Here is an 18,680-nt window from a genome sequence, read left to right on the forward strand (position 1 = left end):
CTTCATAATCATTTGGTTTGAAAGGATACTAGTAGTCTGTATTCTTGAATTAGAAAAATGTAATTGGAAGAAAAAAAAATACACATTAATTAGAATACTTTAGATCATCATGATCATTCAGGTAGTCTTTATTTAGTATGTACAAACTGAGACTACTATAACCAGTGTTATAGTAGTCTCAGGTACAAAAGAACAGCAAGTAGTCATTGGATATTGTAGATCATATAAATAGTCTTGACCTATTTATTAGTACAAAAGAACAGCTAGTAATCATTGGATATTGTATATCATTCCAGTATTCTTGACCTATTTATCTATACAAAAAAAAAACAGACAGTAGTCATTGGATACTGTAGATCATTCAGGTAGTCTTGACCTATTTATTTGTACAAAAAAAAAACATGCCAGTAGTCATTGGATACTGTTACAGTAGATCATTTAGGTAGTCTTGACTCTTGACCTATTCATTTGTATTAAAAACAAGAGGCTCTCAAGAGCCTGAATCGCTCACCTTAATTCTTTTGGTTAAATCTCTCATCAATGATTATTTTGGCTTTTCAATTTATTTAAATGTTTTTTGGATCGTCCTATTTTCTTCAAAAGCCAAAAAAAATAATCATTTTCTCCTATGTTCTATTTTAGCCATAGGAGCTATGTTTCTTGACATACAAGGAAATAAAATATAAAATTTATACTAGATACTCTGAAACTCATTTAGCCTAAGTTTGGCTGAAATTGATACAGCAGTTTCAAAGGAGAAGATTTTTTAAAGTAAGTCAACATGATGAACAAATTGTGAAAAAAAGTCTTTAAAGGGCAATAACTCCTTAAGGGTCCAATTGACAATTTTGGTCAAATTGACTTAATTGAAGATCTTACTTTGCTGAACATTATTGCTGTTTACAGTTTATTTCTATCTATAATTATATTCAAGATAATAAACAAAAACAGCAAAATTTCCTTAAAATTATCAATTCAGGGGCAGCAACCCAACAACAGGTTGTCTGATTCATCTGAAAATTTCAGGGCAGATAGATCTTGACCTGATAAACAATATTACCCACGTCAGATTTGCTCTAAATGCTTTGGTTTTTGAGTTATAAGCCAAAAACTGCATTTGACCCCTATGTTCTATTTTTAGCAATGGCGACCATGTTTGTTGATAGATCACAACTTCGGATACAATTTACAAACTAGATACCCTAAGGAACATTCAGTGAAAGTTTGGAAGTATTTGGCCCAGTAGTTTCAGAGGAGAAGATTTTTGTAAAAGATTACTAAGATTTACGAAAAATGGTTAAAAATTGACTATAAAGGGCAATAACTCCTAAAGGGGTCAACTGACCTTTTCCGTCATGTTGACTTATTTGTAAATCTTACTTTGCTGAACATTATTCCTGTTTATCTCTATCTATAATAATATTCAAGATAATAACCAAAAACAGCAAAATTTCCTTAAAATTACCAATTCAGGGGCAGCAACCCAACAACAGGTTGTCTGATTCATCTGAAAATTTCAGGGCAGATAGATCTTGACCTGATAAACAATATTACCCCATGTCAGATTTGCTCTTAATGCTTTGGTTTTTGAGTTATAAGCCAAAAACTGCATTTGACCCCTATGTTCTATTTTTAGCAATGGCGACCATGTTTGTTGATAGATCACAACTTCAAATACAATTTACAAACTAGATACCCTAAGGAACATTCAGTTAAAGTTTGGAAGTATTTGGCCCAGTAGTTTCAGAGGAGAAGATTTTTGTAAAAGATTACTAAGATTTACGAAAAATGGTTAAAAATTGACTATAAAGGGCAATAACTCCTAAAGGGGTCAACTGACCATTTCCGTCATGTTGACTTATTTGTAAATCTTACTTTGCTGAACATTATTCCTGTTTACAGTTTATCTCTATCTATAATAATATTCAAGATAATAACCAAAAACAGCAAAATTTCCTTAAAATTACCAATTCAGGGGCAGCAACCCAACAAAGGGTTGTCTGATTCATCTGAAAATTTCAGGGCAGATAGATCTTGACCTGATAAACAATATTACCCCTGTCAGATTTGCTCTTAATGCTTTGGTTTTTGAGTTATAAGCCAAAAACTGCATTTGACCCCTATGTTCTATTTTTAGCAATGGCGACCATGTTTGTTGATAGATCAAAACTTCGGATACAATTTATAAATTATATACCCTAAGGAACATTCAGTTAAAGTTTGAAAGTATTTGGCCCAGTAGTTTCAGAGGAGAAGATTCTTGAAATAGTTTACGACGACGACAGACGACGACGGACGACGACGGACGCCAAGTGATGGCATAAGCTCACTTGTCCCTTCGGGACAGGTGAGCTAAAAATAAACCAGTCAGTTGTCATCTTCACTTCACACACTCATATACGAATATCAATTATATGCTTGCGAGACATGTTGCAATGTTCAACTTATTACGGTATGTGAAAATCAAGACTTGCATAAAAAATATCCCAATATTAGAGGCAGTGGCGTCATTTTTCCTCAGAGCTTTCAGCTCTTTGATTTAAAAAGAGGGGTCCATGAGCTCAATTTGGAGTTAAATCAGTCTGATTGATAAAAAGCAGTCGAAAAATGCATCATTTTGTGATATGTTTGACGTCGTAAAATATATCATTATTTGTTAGCAATGTCATTACATCAACTGTATTGTGTGCCCTTAATCCCTATTGTTAGCCTTGGTTGGCAAGCCTTCAGATTAACAGGACACATTTTAACAAGAATGCACACGCTGAAATGTCACACCTTCTTTGCTAACCATTGATATGTTGATAGTCTTAAATATAGAGCTTTACTACAACTATCACATAAACTTAACATGATCCAAGAAAATGTGGGCAAGGTCATATAAACCAAAAGAGAAATACATGTACACTTTACAATCATTCAATATACTAAATATAGTTAACCTATTACTTATAGTTTCTAAGAAACAGACTTCACAATGAAAAACTAAACATTGACCAATGAACAATGAAAATTAGGTCAAGGTCATATCAGATGAACCATGTCAGACAGACATGTACAGCTTAAAATCCTTCCATACAATAAATCTCACTGCAGAATATAGTTTAAGAAAAACACAAAAACCTATAACTGAGCAAGGAATTGTGATAATGAGGTCTAGGTCAAATAAATCCTGTGAGACTGACATGTACATCATAAAATATTTGCATACATTAAATATAGTAGACCTATTGCATATAGATAGTATTAGAAAAAAAGACCAAAACACAAAAACTTAACTTTAACCACGTAACCATGAAAATGAGGTCAAGTTCAGATTACACCTGCCTGTTGGACATGTACACCTTACAATCCTTCCATACACCAAATATACTAGGCCTATTGCTTATAGTATCTGAGATATGGTCTTAACCACCAAAACTTAACCTTGTTCACTGATCCATGAAATGAGGTCTGGGTCAAGTGAAAACTGTCTTGACAGGCATGAGGACCTTGCAAGGTACGCACATACCAAATGTAGTTACTATGTAATAAAATTGAGAATGGAAATGGGGAATGTGTCAAAGAGACATCAACCCAACCAAATAAAAAACAACAGCAGAGGGTCACCAACAGGTCTTCAATGTAGCGAGAAATTCCCGCACCCGGAGGCGTCCCTCAGCTGGCCCCTAAACAAATATATACTAGTCCAGTGATAATGAACGCTATACTTATTTCCAAATTGTACACAAGAAACTAAAATTAAAATAATACAAGACTAACAAAGGCCAGAGGCTCCTGACTTGGGACAGGCGCAAAAATGCGGCGGGGTTAAACATGTTTGTGAGATCTCAACCCTCCCCCTATACCTCTAACCAATGTAGAAAAGTAAACGCATAACAATACGAACTTTCATATTCATTTATTTTTATTAGTACCAATTTTCTTGGATTAAGGAAAACTTGCATGTTCATGGATATTTATTTTCTGCATACAATCTGAAAGAGAATTTGTTATTCCTTGATCATTTAATTTCATGGTTCACCTGTAGCCACGAAAGCCACGAAAATTGGTATCCAACGAATAATAATGAATACCCATATCCTATTACTCATAATAAGAGAGAAATTAACAATAAAAAAATCTTAACCTTTTTTTTCAAGTAGTCACTGAACAATGAAAATGAGGTCAAGGACAATGGTCATATGACAGACGGAAACTTTGTAACATAAGGCATCAATATACGAAGTATGAAGCATGCAGGTCTTCCACCTTCTAAAATGTAAAGCTTATACGAAGCTAACTAACTCAGCTGCTGCCGGATCACTATCCCTATGTCAAGCTTTCTGTGACAAAAGTCGACGGCTCGACAAAAACTAGATCACTCAAGGATGATTTGGTTTAACTTGCAAATTTGGCCAAGAAGTTTCAGAGAAACTTTTGTTAAAGTTAACAGGTGATGGAAAAATCTGAAACTGGCCCTCTATTACATAAAAATTAACTATAAGTTCACATCCTTTTAATTAAAAAAAAAGAAAATAACAACAACAAACAATGTCTTTCAAATATTTCATGTATTAAAATGATCATGCATGGAATGAATGAAAATTATAATGGGTAATGTATTAAAATGATCATGCATGGAATGAATGAAAATTATTATTGGTAATGTATTAAAATTCAAGATAATCAAACATTCATAATGCTAGTATTTTCAAGTTACAATGTTTATAATTTTAAACATTGAAAAAAATGCACCAAATTTTAAAAAGAGGGTACATTTTGCCTGTTAGTCAGATCTGAAGTACCTGTTTTGGAACATCCGAAGTTTTGTGAACCAGTTCTTTCTTATATGCTATTAAAGGTATGTTGATTTTTCAGTACAAGACACCATAAAGTGTTGCTTTGACATGCAATGATTGTTACTTTATTTGAACTTAAAACAAAAGAGGTGTATCTGCTTGAAATTGAGGAATTTAACATAGAAAGCAATTGGGCCATGAATTAGTGGTGTACTTCATTTGGATTAAGTCTCTGAGAAACAGATTTAATCAAGAAAACTCAACTTTGATCACTGAACCACGAAACCCTTTTTGACAAATGTGAACCTTACAATAAACATATTAACTTCATAAAGTAGTCCTATTCAACATTATAATGGTGGGAAATTTTTAGTTAATTTAGTGGCAATTTGACCATGGAAATACAGTACAGAACAACAGATCTAGATATAAGCCAGATGTAAACCTCAAACCCTATGTGCCATCTGTCTACCAAATATTGAGTACCCAGAACTTCTACCTGCCTTAATAATGAAGCATTAGGGTTAGGGTAATTTGACCATGGCAGGCATGCAATAAGATAAAGAACAACAGATATAAGCCAGATGTAAACCTCAAACCCTATGGGTCATTTGTCTACCAAATATTGATTACCCAGAACTTCTACCTGCCTTAATAATGAAGTATTAGGGTTAGGGTAATTTGACCATGCAATAAGATAAAGAACAACAGATATAAGCCAGATGTAAACCTCAAACCCTATGGGTCATTTGTCTACCAAATATTGATTACCCAGAACTTCTACCTGCCTTAATAATGAAGTATTAGGGTTAGGGTAATTTGACCATGGCGGGCATGCAATAAGATAAAGAACAACAGATATAAGCCAGATGTAAACCTCAAACCCTATGGGTCATCTGTCTACCAAATATTGATTACCCAGAACTTCTACCTGCCTTAATAATGAAGTATTAGGGTTAGGGTAATTTGACCATGGCGGGCATGCAATAAGATAAAGAACAACAGATATAAGCCAGATGTAAACCTCAAACCCTATGGGTCATTTGTCTACCAAATATTGATTACCCAGAACTTCTACCTGCCTTAATAATGAAGTATTAGGGTTAGGGTAATTTGACCATGGCGGGCATGCAATAAGATAAAGAACAACAGATATAAGCCAGATGTAAACCTCAAACCCTATGTGTCATCTGTCTACCAAATATTGATTACCCAGAACTTCTACCTGCCTTAATAATGAAGAAATATACAAAGAATTAATAGAAACATAAGCACCTCTAAGCAAAGATTATGCAGGCAAGACAAAACTTACGCAGATATAAAGAATAATTTTGATAATTCTTTTAAGTTTCCATGTTATTTTTTTTTTTGGACTAGAATATATCTATCACATAAGAAAAGATTTAAGGAATTATCAAAAATATTAAATAACACAAGAAATCTGCTAATGATCAAAGTTGAAACTTAAAAATTTACAACATAAATTTGAACAATAATTACTAAAACAGTTTAATAGGGTTAGGGTTAGGGTTAGGGTTCTGGAATAGCCCCAATATAAATTTGAACAATAATTACTAAAATAGTTTAATAGGGTTAAGGTTAGTGTTAGGGTTCTGGAATAGCCCCAACATAAATTTGAACAATAATTACTAAAATAGTTTAATAGGAATCAACTTTGCAAAAGACCTTATAAAGCTGAGTAACTAAAGTTTACAACTGAAAGAAAAAACAAAACCTATATTTATTTCATATATGAAAAACATTCTAACACATCTATGTTGTCTCTTATGCAGTTCTTTGTAATATCATAACTTTCCCCTGTTAGCAACCTTGATATTTTATTACGGTAAAACAATAATAATAGAACTATGAAATTATCACCTTGTAAGGGACTTGCCCTTATACAACATTTTTATTTTTTGTTTTAAAAAAATAAGATAATCCTAGAATTAATTTCTTGTATGAATATAGTTACCAGTTATACTGATATAAATTTCAATCTTAAAGCTATAATTTATTTACTTTGTAAGTAATAAATGATAATTTTGATCATATACATTTTCAAAGAAATTTTAAAGTTATTCAATAACCCCCACCACCCATGGAAATTAAAAAATAAATTAGAACAAAACTCCCTTTGTATTTTGGTATTTCAAATACAACCACCCACAGTATTAAAAAAAAACTGTCTTCCCTAGTGGGACATACTATTTACTGGAACAGCCATCAGAAGAGCTTCTTGTTTTAATAATAAACATTTTCTATATAATATTTTTTGTATAACTTACAGGGTTTTGCAAATTCATTAATTCAAATAGTGTTTCAAGGTCTTAAACAAATAAAAAATTCTAAGGATTTCCAAATCTCTACAGTAACCGCAAAATAAGGTCCCATGATGATAAATATGTTTCTGTATGGCATGAAATTTCAGGTTAAAAATAGTATATTAAGTTATACATGGCTTCATAGCATATGACATCACCAAATAAATTCAAGGCAATGTTTGAACACTCTGAATTTATATATATATGAATGTGTGAATCTTTAAAAAAAAACATTCCATTTCTAAACCTAATTGTCACAAAGCTTGGAAAAACTTTCCATAATAACTTCATAAAGTTAGCAGTACACAGTAGCAAGTGCTCAGATATCCAACTGACCTAACCAGAAAAAAACAGGCCTTTGAACAAAAGGGTAATCTGAGATAAATTAAGTCTACATGAAATTTGGAAAGTGTTCTCATAAACTTTTAACTAAATCAGAGAATACATATAAATATTTGGGACAGAATTACAAAACAGTTCATGCTTATAATGTTTTTTATCAGTTAAAAAACTTATGTTCAAATTACTGATTAAACACTCTATTTCTTAGGTCATAGCTATGTGTATCAGATCTAATATTTCAAGACCATTTAATTCAATGATTATAATGATGAACAGTCTCCTTTAGATTTATCTTTGTTACATGTATGTGTGATAATTTCCAAGTGTGCATCTGTCCTATTTAGCTTTCACCTTCAGCCAAAAAAATTACGATATAACATCAGTTCTTTGTTCAAAACGTTTAATAAAATTAGAAATAATATTGTTACACATTTTCATAATCTCTGAATATTTTTTTTTATAAACAATTTTATGCTTAAAATAATTAATTGGTTGGCAGTTATATCTTCTCAAAGAATGCTTTAAAAATCATATTAAAAAAATTAAATCTATATTGTTCCTATTTCTTTCAAGAAGTGCCCTTCCAATTGAATGCATTATTACATGATTATATGATGGAACAGCCCTATAAGACTGCAACATTGAGATTTGTTAAAAATTATGCAATAAAAATTCACACACAAATTTTCATGGCACAAGACACACAACAATTCATTCTTATTACACTCACTGACGCAATTCATTCAGTACATTTCTTATTTAGTGATAACTTGATAAATTTTAGAAGCTTGATGGCTGATGTTTTCATTTCTATGTCGACTCAACAAATAAACTTTGGATTTGAGTTGTCCTGAACTAACACCATACAAAGCTGTGTACATTGTCTCTGGACTTGGTGCTTTGTCGTCTGCTGGAAGTGAAGCAGAAGTTAGTTTTTGTTCTTTGGCTTTTGTCAAAATGTTGGCCAGAAGAGTTGTCCATCTTAACATTAACTCTTCTTCTGTTCCTTGCTTAAGCAGTTCAATCAAACAAACTGGAGCCTGAAATAAGAAGAATTTATCTTTCACATTTGGTATGGGTTGTTGTGCCACAATTATTAATAGTAACATACTTGGCATTCCTTTCATGATATTCCGGCATATATTTACCACAAAACTGGGTAATACTTATTTTCACTTTTGCATACTTGCTTGTTATGCAGAATAATATTTCATAGTTAAAACATAACAAGAACACACCCGTGAAATCGCGGGCATTATAGCTTGTCAGACTTTGTGTCTGGAGAATTTCAGTAAAAGATTTCATATCTCGAAAATTTCAAAACAGGTATCTAAATTCATAGGAAACATTTTCAGCCCTCTCCCTTGTTTCCATAGTCCTTTATTTTTTTCTGTTAAATTCCATTATTTTCGCGTTTCTGTATATTATGAACATATGTATACTATAAATAAAGTGTATTTGCTATTAACTATGAATTTCTTCCCTTAGACGATCACTGCTATATTATTTGGAGAGTCTCTATTAACGCAATAATTATTGTCCTGTCCTCAAGTACTCTTATGAAATTCCTGTGCAAGTTTAAAATCGGAAGTCTTGTCTGACTTACATAATTGCGGACATTGTTTAGCTTTGTTGAAAGTACGTTAACTATTTTAGGCTGAATTTAAAAAAAAAATATACCTGGAGAATTTAAGGAAATGATATCAAAAGTTATATAGGTACATGGAGACAGGACAAGCCCTCTCTTTTTTTCAAAGTCCATTATTATTTTGTTTTCTGTTATTTTCCATTATTTTCGCGTTTCCGTATACTTTGAACATGTATCTATATTATAGATATTAAAGTGTATTTAATTTTCTATTAACTATTAATTCTATAAAGTGTCTTCTCAATGGTGATCACTGCTATATCATTTAGAGAGTCTCTATATATCATAGTAGTATATTAATCATAGTATACATGGGGATAATGCAGATAAACGTGAAAATAATTGTCTTGTCCCCGTCCGAGTACTTATGAAAATTGTGTGTAAGTAAAACCGAGGTATAATAGCAGTGGTTCTTACGATTTAAAAACGACGATATGGACAACGGTCTGATTGGTTTATTTATTTATCATATTTTTTTATCTATCATACAATTGGTTATGAATGTTAAAGCCGGTAGTCATGTCTGGCTTAAAGATCGGACTTTAAGTCGGTTTGATGACGGAAACTCACTGCTATATTTTATAGAGAGTCTCTATATATTATAATAGTATACTAATCATAGTATACATGCAGATTAACGCAAAAATAATTGTCCTTTCCCCGTCCGAGAACTGATGAAAATTATGTGTAACTTACAACTAAAGTATAATAGTAGTGGTTCTTACGATATATACACCACAATATGGACAACGCTCTGATTGGCTTGTTTATTTTTCATTATTGTTATCTATCATACGATTGGTTCTCAATATTAAAACCGGAAGACGTATGTGACATGAAAGTCGGTTTGATGACGGAAGCAATTTTCGGACGACTTAATTTTCGTTTTTCTCCCCAAATAACCCAAACTGAATAGTCATAAGAATAGATGATAAATGCGACTATGCATGGTACCTTTAGGAAACAGAGGCATGATGATTAATTTATTGTGGGAGGAAGAGAAGTGACACACAAAATGAGGTCTTCTAGTTTAATAGTATAGATAACCTTATTCAGAAGTTATTAATGCATTCTATTTAATCAATATTTATGCTTTTATAATGTTAGGATTATCCAAAATCATACTTGTCAACAAGAGTGTCACTTTAGTTTACTTTCATATAAAGGTACACATGTACTGTTTTAGTGTGTATTAAGTCTAACAAACGTTTTTAGAAAGTATAGTCAGTTTCAAATTATATGTTGGCAAACAGCTGATTTTTACAGTTTTCTGGATTTTATTATTCAGGTATTTTGGCACACACTGCAAGTTAATTCACATATAGTGTAATTTATCTATAACATTTAATAATTATTAATGATATTAGCTTTTAATAAAGCTACTTTTATTTAATTAAACAAATCATGTATCTAGTTTTTCCAAAGTTTGGACTATTTGTATAATATCTGCCAACCATTTATAATAACAGTTGGCACTTCATGGATCACTCAAATTGCTATACAGATTACCAGACGTAAAAGCTGTAATCCTAAAGCTAGCAAGTTATAATTTGTATTTGGCTTTTATTCAGCAACTGTGAGTACTCTTAAATGGGTGCTTTGTGTGTATTGTTTTCATGTTAGTTATTTATTTCCCAAAGAACCAAGTTTAGCTTAACACAATTGATTTTTACATCTTATTCTTCTGTTGTGCTGTTACACCACTGTCCTAGGTTATGGGAAAGGCTAATCCCTCACAAAGATTCTTAAACCACCTCATTCTTTATGTAACTGTCCCAAATAAGGAGCCTTTAATTCAGTGGTTTAGCTCACTATAAACCAAGGTTTATTCTACCATTTTCTACTAAAGAAAATGCTTTTACTATTTTTTACTTTGGTGCTAGTGCTGGATTAAAAGACAGATGTACCGTTACAGCTATATTTTTACTTTGGTACTAGTTCTGGATTACAAGACAGATTTATCTTTGCAGCTATTTTTTACTTGGGTACTAGTTCTTGATTACAAGATAGATTTATCTTTGCAGTAGCAGCTTTTTTTTTTACTTAGGTGCTAATTCTGGATTACAAGACAGATTTTTCTGTGCAGCTATTTTTACTTTGATACTAGTTATGGATTACAAGACAGATTTACCTTTGCCGCTCACATATCTGTGACAAGCATGACTAGTTGACTGATTTACCTTTGCAGCTAACACATGTGACTTGCAAAACAAGTTGACATATTTACCTTTGCAGCTAACATATGGGTGACCCATTAACGTTTGCAGCTAACATATGCGTGACTAGCATGACAAGTTGACAGATTTACCTTTGCAGCTATCATATATATGCGTGACTAGCATGACAAGTTGACAGATTTACCTTTGCAGCTATCATATATATGCGTGACTAGCATGACAAGTTGACAGATTTACCTTTGCAGCTATCATATATATGCGTGACTAGCATGACAAGTTGACAGATTTACCTTTGCAGCTATCATATATATGCGTGACTAGCATGACAAGTTGACAGATTTACCTTTGCAGCTATCATATATATGCGTGACTAGCATGACAAGTTGACAGATTTACCTTTGCAGCTATCATATATATGCGTGACTAGCATGACTAGTTGACAGATTTACCTTTGCAGCTAACATATGTGGGACTAGTTCTGGATTACAAGACAGATTTACTAAAACTTTTGCTGCTTGGAGTTTAATGCTGGCAGCTCCAGTGTCCACTAAATCATACAATCTTTGTACGACTCTTGTGTAATGACCATGATGTTGACTGGTGATAGAAAGGTTGGTTAAAGCTTTAAGAGATGATAGACACACACTCTCTCCCGTCTCATCCTCCAATGTTAAATCTACGAGGGTCGATACACAGTCCTAAAATCATCAAATACAGATTAGTCATAACTCATTAACATTGGAAGGTTATCATAACCTTCCACTGTTAAATCTACAAGGCAGGATACACAGTCCTAAAATCATCAGATACAGATTAGTCATAACCTTCCACTGTTAAATCTACAAGGCAGGATACACAGTCCTAAAATCATCAGATACAGATAAGTCTTAACCTTCCACTGTTAAATCTACAAGGCAGGATACACAGTCCTAAAATCATCAGATACAGATTAGTCATAACCTTCCACTGTTAAATCTACAAGGCAGGATACACAGTCCTAAAATCATCAGATACAGATTAGTCATAACCTTCCAATGTTAAATCTACAAGGCAGGATACACAGTCCTAAAATCATCAGATACAGATTAGTCATAACCTTCCACTGTTAAATCTACAAGGCAGGATACACAGTCCTAAAATCATCAGATACAGATTAGTCATAACCTTCCAATGTTAAATCTACAAGGCAGGATACACAGTCCTAAAATCATCAGATACAGATTAGTCATAACCTTCCACTGTTAAATCTACAAGGCAGGATACACAGTCCTAAAATCATCAGATACAGATTAGTCATAACCTTCCACTGTTAAATCTACAAGGCAGGATACACAGTCCTAAAATCATCAGATACAGATTAGTCATAACCTTCCACTGTTAAATCTACAAGGCAGGATACACAGTCCTAAAATCATCAGATACAGATTAGTCATAACCTTCCACTGTTAAATCTACAAGGCAGGATACACAGTCCTAAAATCATCAGATACAGATTAGTCATAACCTTCCACTGTTAAATCTACAAGGCAGGATACACAGTCCTAAAATCATCAGATACAGATTAGTCATAACCTTCCACTGTTAAATCTACAAGGCAGGATACACAGTCCTAAAATCATCAGATACAGATTAGTCATAACCTTCCACTGTTAAATCTACAAGGCAGGATACACAGTCCTAAAATCATCAAATACAGATTAGTCATAACCTTCCACTGTTAAATCTACAAGGCAGGATACACAGTCCTAAAATCATCAGATACAGATTAGTCATAACCTTCCACTGTTAAATCTACAAGGCAGGATACACAGTCCTAAAATCATCAGATACAGATTAGTCATAACCTTCCACTGTTAAATCTACAAGGCAGGATACACAGTCCTAAAATCATCAGATACAGATTAGTCATAACCTTCCACTGTTAAATCTACAAGGCAGGATACACAGTCCTAAAATCATCAGATACAGATTAGTCATAACCTTCCACTGTTAAATCTACGAGGGTCAATACACAGTCCTAAAATCATCAGATACAGATTAGTCATAACCTTCCACTGTTAAATCTACAAGGCAGGATACACAGTCCTAAAATCATCAGATACAGATTAGTCATAACCTTCCACTGTTAAATCTACGAGGGTCAATACACAGTCCTAAAATCATCAGATACAGATTAGTCATAACCTTCCACTGTTAAATCTACAAGGCAGGATACACAGTCCTAAAATCATCAGATACAGATTAGTCATAACCTTCCACTGTTAAATCTACAAGGCAGGATACACAGTCCTAAAATCATCAGATACAGATAAGTCATAACCTTCCACTGTTAAATCTACGAGGGTCAATACACAGTCCTAAAATCATCAGATACAGATTAGTCATAACCTTCCACTGTTAAATCTACAAGGCAGGATACACAGTCCTAAAATCATCAGATACAGATTAGTCATAACCTTCCAATGTTAAATCTACAAGGCAGGATACACAGTCCTAAAATCATCAGATACAGATTAGTCATAACCTTCCACTGTTAAATCTACAAGGCAGGATACACAGTCCTAAAATCATCAGATACAGATTAGTCATTACCTTCCACTGTTAAATCTACAAGGCAGGATACACAGTCCTAAAATCATCAGATACAGATTAGTCATAACCTTCCACTGTTAAATCTACAAGGCAGGATACACAGTCCTAAAATCATCAGATACAGATTAGTCATAACCTTCCAATGTTAAATCTACAAGGCAGGATACACAGTCCTAAAATCATCAGATACAGATTAGTCATAACCTTCCACTGTTAAATCTACAAGGCAGGATACACAGTCCTAAAATCATCAGATACAGATTAGTCATAACCTTCCACTGTTAAATCTACAAGGCAGGATACACAGTCCTAAAATCATCAGATACAGATTAGTCATAACCTTCCACTGTTAAATCTACAAGGCAGGATACACAGTCCTAAAATCATCAGATACAGATTAGTCATAACCTTCCACTGTTAAATCTACAAGGCAGGATACACAGTCCTAAAATCATCAGATACAGATAAGTCATAACCTTCCACTGTTAAATCTATGAGGGTCAATACACAGTCCTAAAATCATCAGATACAGATTAGTCATAACCTTCCACTGTTAAATCTATGAGGGTCAATACACAGTCCTAAAATCATCAGATACAGATTAGTCATAACCTTCCACTGTTAAATCTATGAGGGTCAATACACAGTCCTAAAATCATCAGATACAGATTAGTCATAACCTTCCACTGTTAAATCTATGAGGGTCAATACACAGTCCTAAAATCATCAGATACAGATTAGTCATAACCTTCCACTGTTAAATCTACAAGGCAGGATACACAGTCCTAAAATCATCAAATAAAGATTAGTCATAACCTTCCACTGTTAAATCTACAAGGCAGGATACACAGTCCTAAAATCATCAGATACAGATTAGTCATAACCTTCCACTGTTAAATCTACAAGGCAGGATACACAGTCCTAAAATCATCAGATACAGATTAGTCATAACCTTCCAATGTTAAATCTACAAGGCAGGATACACAGTCCTAAAATCATCAGATACAGATTAGTCATAACCTTCCACTGTTAAATCTACAAGGCAGGATACACAGTCCTAAAATCATCAGATACAGATTAGTCATAACCTTCCAATGTTAAATCTACAAGGCAGGATACACAGTCCTAAAATCATCAGATACAGATTAGTCATAACCTTCCACTGTTAAATCTACAAGGCAGGATACACAGTCCTAAAATCATCAGATACAGATTAGTCATAACCTTCCACTGTTAAATCTACAAGGCAGGATACACAGTCCTAAAATCATCAGATACAGATTAGTCATAACCTTCCACTGTTAAATCTACAAGGCAGGATACACAGTCCTAAAATCATCAGATACAGATTAGTCATAACCTTCCACTGTTAAATCTACAAGGCAGGATACACAGTCCTAAAATCATCAGATACAGATTAGTCATAACCTTCCACTGTTAAATCTACAAGGCAGGATACACAGTCCTAAAATCATCAGATACAGATTAGTCATAACCTTCCACTGTTAAATCTACAAGGCAGGATACACAGTCCTAAAATCATCAGATACAGATTAGTCATAACCTTCCACTGTTAAATCTACAAGGCAGGATACACAGTCCTAAAATCATCAGATACAGATTAGTCATAACCTTCCAATGTTAAATCTACAAGGCAGGATACACAGTCCTAAAATCATCAGATACAGATTAGTCATAACCTTCCACTGTTAAATCTACAAGGCAGGATACACAGTCCTAAAATCATCAGATACAGATTAGTCATAACCTTCCAATGTTAAATCTACAAGGCAGGATACACAGTCCTAAAATCATCAGATACAGATTAGTCATAACCTTCCACTGTTAAATCTACAAGGCAGGATACACAGTCCTAAAATCATCAGATACAGATTAGTCATAACCTTCCACTGTTAAATCTACAAGGCAGGATACACAGTCCTAAAATCATCAGATACAGATTAGTCATAACCTTCCACTGTTAAATCTACAAGGCAGGATACACAGTCCTAAAATCATCAGATACAGATTAGTCATAACCTTCCACTGTTAAATCTACAAGGCAGGATACACAGTCCTAAAATCATCAGATACAGATTAGTCATAACCTTCCACTGTTAAATCTACAAGGCAGGATACACAGTCCTAAAATCATCAGATACAGATTAGTCATAACCTTCCACTGTTAAATCTACAAGGCAGGATACACAGTCCTAAAATCATCAGATACAGATTAGTCATAACCTTCCACTGTTAAATCTACAAGGCAGGATACACAGTCCTAAAATCATCAGATACAGATTAGTCATAACCTTCCACTGTTAAATCTACAAGGCAGGATACACAGTCCTAAAATCATCAAATACAGATTAGTTATAACCTTCCACTGTTAAATCTACAAGGCAGGATACACAGTCCTAAAATCATCAGATACAGATTAGTCATAACCTTCCACTGTTAAATCTACAAGGCAGGATACACAGTCCTAAAATCATCAGATACAGATTAGTCATAACCTTCCAATGTTAAATCTACAAGGCAGGATACACAGTCCTAAAATCATCAGATACAGATTAGTCATAACCTTCCACTGTTAAATCTACAAGGCAGGATACACAGTCCTAAAATCATCAGATACAGATTAGTCATAACCTTCCACTGTTAAATCTACAAGGCAGGATACACAGTCCTAAAATCATCAGATACAGATTAGTCATAACCTTCCACTGTTAAATCTACAAGGCAGGATACACAGTCCTAAAATCATCAGATACAGATAAGTCATAACCTTCCACTGTTAAATCTATGAGGGTCAATACACAGTCCTAAAATCATCAAATACAGATTAGTCATAACCTTCCACTGTTAAATCTACAAGGCAGGATACACAGTCCTAAAATCATCAGATACAGATTAGTCATAACCTTCCACTGTTAAATCTACAAGGCAGGATACACAGTCCTAAAATCATCAGATACAGATTAGTCATAACCTTCCACTGTTAAATCTACAAGGCAGGATACACAGTCCTAAAATCATCAGATACAGATTAGTCATAACCTTCCAATGTTAAATCTACAAGGGTCAATACACAGTCCTAAAATCATCAGATACAGATTAGTCATAACCTTCCACTGTTAAATCTACAAGGCAGGATACACAGTCCTAAAATCATCAGATACAGATTAGTCATAACCTTCCACTGTTAAATCTACGAGGGTCAATACACAGTCCTAAAATCATCAGATACAGATTAGTCATAACCTTCCACTGTTAAATCTACAAGGCAGGATACACAGTCCTAAAATCATCAGATACAGATTAGTCATAACCTTCCACTGTTAAATCTACAAGGCAGGATACACAGTCCTAAAATCATCAAATACAGATTAGTTATAACCTTCCACTGTTAAATCTACAAGGCAGGATACACAGTCCTAAAATCATCAGATACAGATTAGTCATAACCTTCCACTGTTAAATCTACAAGGCAGGATACACAGTCCTAAAATCATCAGATACAGATTAGTCATAACCTTCCAATGTTAAATCTACAAGGCAGGATACACAGTCCTAAAATCATCAGATACAGATTAGTCATAACCTTCCACTGTTAAATCTACAAGGCAGGATACACAGTCCTAAAATCATCAGATACAGATTAGTCATAACCTTCCAATGTTAAATCTACAAGGCAGGATACACAGTCCTAAAATCATCAGATACAGATTAGTCATAACCTTCCACTGTTAAATCTACAAGGCAGGATACACAGTCCTAAAATCATCAGATACAGATTAGTCATAACCTTCCACTGTTAAATCTACAAGGCAGGATACACAGTCCTAAAATCATCAGATACAGATAAGTCATAACCTTCCACTGTTAAATCTACAAGGCAGGATACACAGTCCTAAAATCATCAGATACAGATTAGTCATAACCTTCCACTGTTAAATCTACAAGGCAGGATACACAGTCCTAAAATCATCAGATACAGATTAGTCATAACCTTCCACTGTTAAATCTACAAGGCAGGATACTAAAATCATCAGATACAGATTAGTCATAACCTTCCCTGTTAAATCTACGAGGGTCAATACACAGTCCTAAAAAATGCATATTAAAATGAAAGCCTCGCAATGATTTCTGAATTTACAGTTATTCATATGCCTGAAACGAACGTTTTATATATACAAATGTACTCCTATATATATATAAGTATCTAAAAATGTAACTTTAACACACTAATGAGTGTTATAAAATTAATTGTTATATTCTATATATTATTCACGCAATATTTCGCTAAACAAATTCCAGGCCATGTCCACTTGTATTTTTGTCCATCTGATGAGTTAAGCCTTTTTCAACTGATTTTTATAGTTCGTTCTTATGTTGTACTGTTATACCACTGTCCTAGGTTAGGGGAGGGTTGGGATCCCGCTAACATGTTTAACCCCGCCACATTATTTATGTATGTGCCTGTCCCAAGTCAGGAGCCTGTAATTCAGTGGTTTTCGTTTGTTTATGTGTTACATATTTGTTTTTCTTTCATTTTTTTACATAAATAAGGCCATTAGTTTTCTCGTTTGAATTGTTTTACATTGTCTTATCGGGGCCTTTTATAGCTCACTATGCGGTATGGGCTTTGCTCATTGTTGAAGGCCGTTCGGTGACCTATAGTTGTTAATGTCTGTGTTATTTTGGTCTTTTGTGGATAGTTGTCTCATTAGCAATCATACCATATCTTCTTTTTTATAGCTTCATTGGGTGTGTGCATCTATCTAGGTGAAATCGGATGCATGACAAAAAATAT

At 33.7% G+C, this 18,680-nt stretch overlaps 1 protein-coding gene across 2 annotated transcripts in view; it reads right to left on the minus strand.

The window, feature by feature from the left end:
- Nucleotides 1-8,059: 8,059 nt before the first annotated feature.
- Nucleotides 8,060-18,680, minus strand: part of LOC143062188 (uncharacterized) — a 30,076-nt gene continuing 19,455 nt past the window's right edge. For both annotated transcript variants that reach the window (XM_076233981.1, XM_076233976.1), the window contains 2 exons: nucleotides 11,722-11,970; nucleotides 8,060-8,487 (listed from right to left, as the gene is read on the minus strand). In XM_076233981.1, the coding sequence (XP_076090096.1) occupies nucleotides 8,203-8,487; nucleotides 11,722-11,970 (534 nt within the window). In that variant the 3' untranslated portion in view covers nucleotides 8,060-8,202. The remainder of the gene's footprint in view (nucleotides 8,488-11,721; nucleotides 11,971-18,680) is intronic.

Source organism: Mytilus galloprovincialis, chromosome 1 (assembly GCF_965363235.1).
Source record: "Mytilus galloprovincialis chromosome 1, xbMytGall1.hap1.1, whole genome shotgun sequence".
NCBI lineage: Eukaryota > Metazoa > Mollusca > Bivalvia > Mytilida > Mytilidae > Mytilus > Mytilus galloprovincialis.